Below are 2,500 nucleotides of genomic sequence, written 5' to 3'. Positions count from 1 at the left end.
ATTGGAATGTAGCACTATCTCTAATAAAATCAATAGCAAATCAATATCCACATTTGGAGTTAATCCAACTCTCTTTAAATGGGTACCTATCATGCCAATACCTTCTTTATTTGGTATAACTGTGAACAGGGATTGGACGTCCATAGTTACAAATAAATAACCATCTAAATTTATAAGGGGACTAGTATACTGATATAAATCTAATAAAAACTGTTTGGTGTCCCTAAGAATGTGGCAGTTGATGTCTACCACAGGTCTCAATAAACTTTCTATGTAGATGGACAAGGGTTCAGTGGACCACCCCCTCCCAGCCACACTTGGTCTCATCGGTGGGGTGGTGGAATCCTTGTGCACCTTTGGAAGTCCCTGTATGACAGGTAGCAGTGGATGCTGTACATATAAAAAATCAAATAGTGCTTGGTCAATAAATTCATCTTTATAAAGAGCTTTTAAAATAGTCTGTATTCCTATTATTATAGAATCCACCCTTGCATTGGTAATTAATTCATAAAACCTCAAGTCTCCTAACACAGTCAACATGTCATGTTGATATCTATGACTATCAAAAACTACAATTCCACCGCCCTTGTCTGCTGGGCGGATAACAATATCTTGTTTACTACGTAAATTATTTAAGGCAACTCTTTGTTTATAAGATAGATTATATTTGTTCTTATCACTAAACCCATAGCGTCCTTTCATTTTGTATAAGTCATCTTGAACCAATTTGCTGTATGCCGCTACTAAAGGATGTGTCATGGGTACAAATGTGCTTGGTTTCCTAAAAGAGGGACCAGATGTAATATCAGATCCACTATATACAATCTTTAAGGACAAATTTCTAATGAATAACTTAAAGTCCCTAAGTGTCTCCTCATATCTACTATATGTAGTAGGGATGAATGTAAGCCCTTTGGATAAAACTTGTATCTCCTCCTGACTCAATTCATAACTAGATAAATTAAAGACTAGGTTGTTTTCTTCCTCACCTCCCACATTTTCTTGATATTCCTGTTGGACTGTCCGTCTGTCGACAGCTTGCGTTTCTGCCGCCCCCTGCTGATGGAGCGCGTTCTCCCTTCCCTCGTTAAAGACCTGATAGGGAAAGGGTTTCTACTGTTAAAAGCTTGATCATAGTTTGAACACAATAGGCCGTTCATATTACTAGTGCTAGCAACACTACCTATGTTTGTTCCCACTGTCGGGAAGTTAATTACTTTCCTCCTAACCACTACTTCTGGCTGTGAAGCCTCTTGATTAACAACTGCCCCAACAGTGTCCGTATCAGTCTGTGTAATGGATGGACAAACATTGTCATTGTTGATGTTATCATTTAAACTTGTAATATTATCACTAGATTCAACAGCGACAGTACCAAGTACTACAGTGGAAACATTATCATTCATATTTGCAGGAATAATATCATTATTCAGTTCATTAGTGTCCATCATTACAGTAGACGTAGTGTCTCTATTAGGAGTTACTACACCCCTAGGCCAAGTAAATATATGGCCTAATTTAAAATCATTATTGTCCCTCTGTAATTTCACCCTCTTCTGGTTAAGAAGGCGTCTCTCAAACTGTACCACATTGTCCAAGAGTAAATTACAAGCTTGGTCTACAGCGGAGGCAGGATACTTGACATAAATGTCTGTACACGGTTTCTGAATCTCCTGCCTCAACGCTTCCTCTATAGGACCAAAAAACTTATTTAATAACCTCATATAGTTGAGGCTTACCTCAATGTTCAATTTCTGCCATTCGTACAATAGCTCCGGATACAGAGTGCCTGTAGTTGGCATTTTGAGCACTCTCAACCCTCTCGGAATGAGTTGACGCTGTATGCAGACCTCAAAGTGCTGCCTTTGAGTCTGCATCCGTTTGAGTTTAATTAAATCCTGCTCCATCCTTTCTGTCGCTATACGCAATTCTTCCCTATCATATGTTGAACCATTTTTCACCTCATGCGAACCGTCCTGATCTCCAAACACTTCAAGGGGATTACTGTCTGCTCGTAGGCAATCCGCCAGGCGATCGGATGCAGGACGTGACATCAGTAGAACTTCCTGGTTGCCTCTCACGGTGTATGGTAGTTCGACTGACTGTTGTGCCCCTTCCATCATGCCTCCAGGCGGAACGGATAAGATTGTAGATAAATCAAAATAACAAAACCTTCCGCTCGGAGTTAATGCTCCGTTGTTAACAGCAAAAATGAAATAAATGAACCAAATGCAAAGGAGCAAAACAATGAAGGGGTAAAAAATACCAAGTCCCATCAACAGAATCACTCGTAGAAATAATATATTCCAACACTCTCGAGTAATAAGAAACATAGAAAGCTTTAATTGCAGTGCAGGTTAGCGCTTTCGCTGGTTAGCTTCATCAGACCTTTTACAAATAAAATGTCCATAGTCACGACTTTAAATACATAAAAAGGCGCGAGATTTAAAATTCAATAAAGACACGTCATTTCATTCATAAAAAAAAAAAAAAATAAAAA

General features: G+C 38.9%; 1 protein-coding gene across 1 annotated transcript in view; it reads right to left on the bottom strand.

Moving 5' to 3' along the window:
- The window catches only part of HERC3 (HECT and RLD domain containing E3 ubiquitin protein ligase 3), a 1,624,372-nt gene that overhangs the window by 280,177 nt on the left and 1,341,695 nt on the right, over positions 1 to 2,500 (bottom strand). Inside the window, exons 23-24 of the mRNA XM_044060395.1 lie at positions 1,819 to 1,850; positions 1,340 to 1,353 (exon numbers count right to left, since the gene is read on the bottom strand). Of these exons, the coding sequence (XP_043916330.1) occupies positions 1,340 to 1,353; positions 1,819 to 1,850 (46 nt within the window). The remainder of the gene's footprint in view (positions 1 to 1,339; positions 1,354 to 1,818; positions 1,851 to 2,500) is intronic.

Source organism: Protopterus annectens, chromosome 2.part0 (assembly GCF_019279795.1).
Source record: "Protopterus annectens isolate FY-2018-M chromosome 2.part0, PAN1.0, whole genome shotgun sequence".
Taxonomy (NCBI): domain Eukaryota; kingdom Metazoa; phylum Chordata; order Ceratodontiformes; family Protopteridae; genus Protopterus; species Protopterus annectens.
Note: the sequence above shows the minus strand (reverse complement) of the source record. Positions and strands in the feature narration are given on the sequence as shown.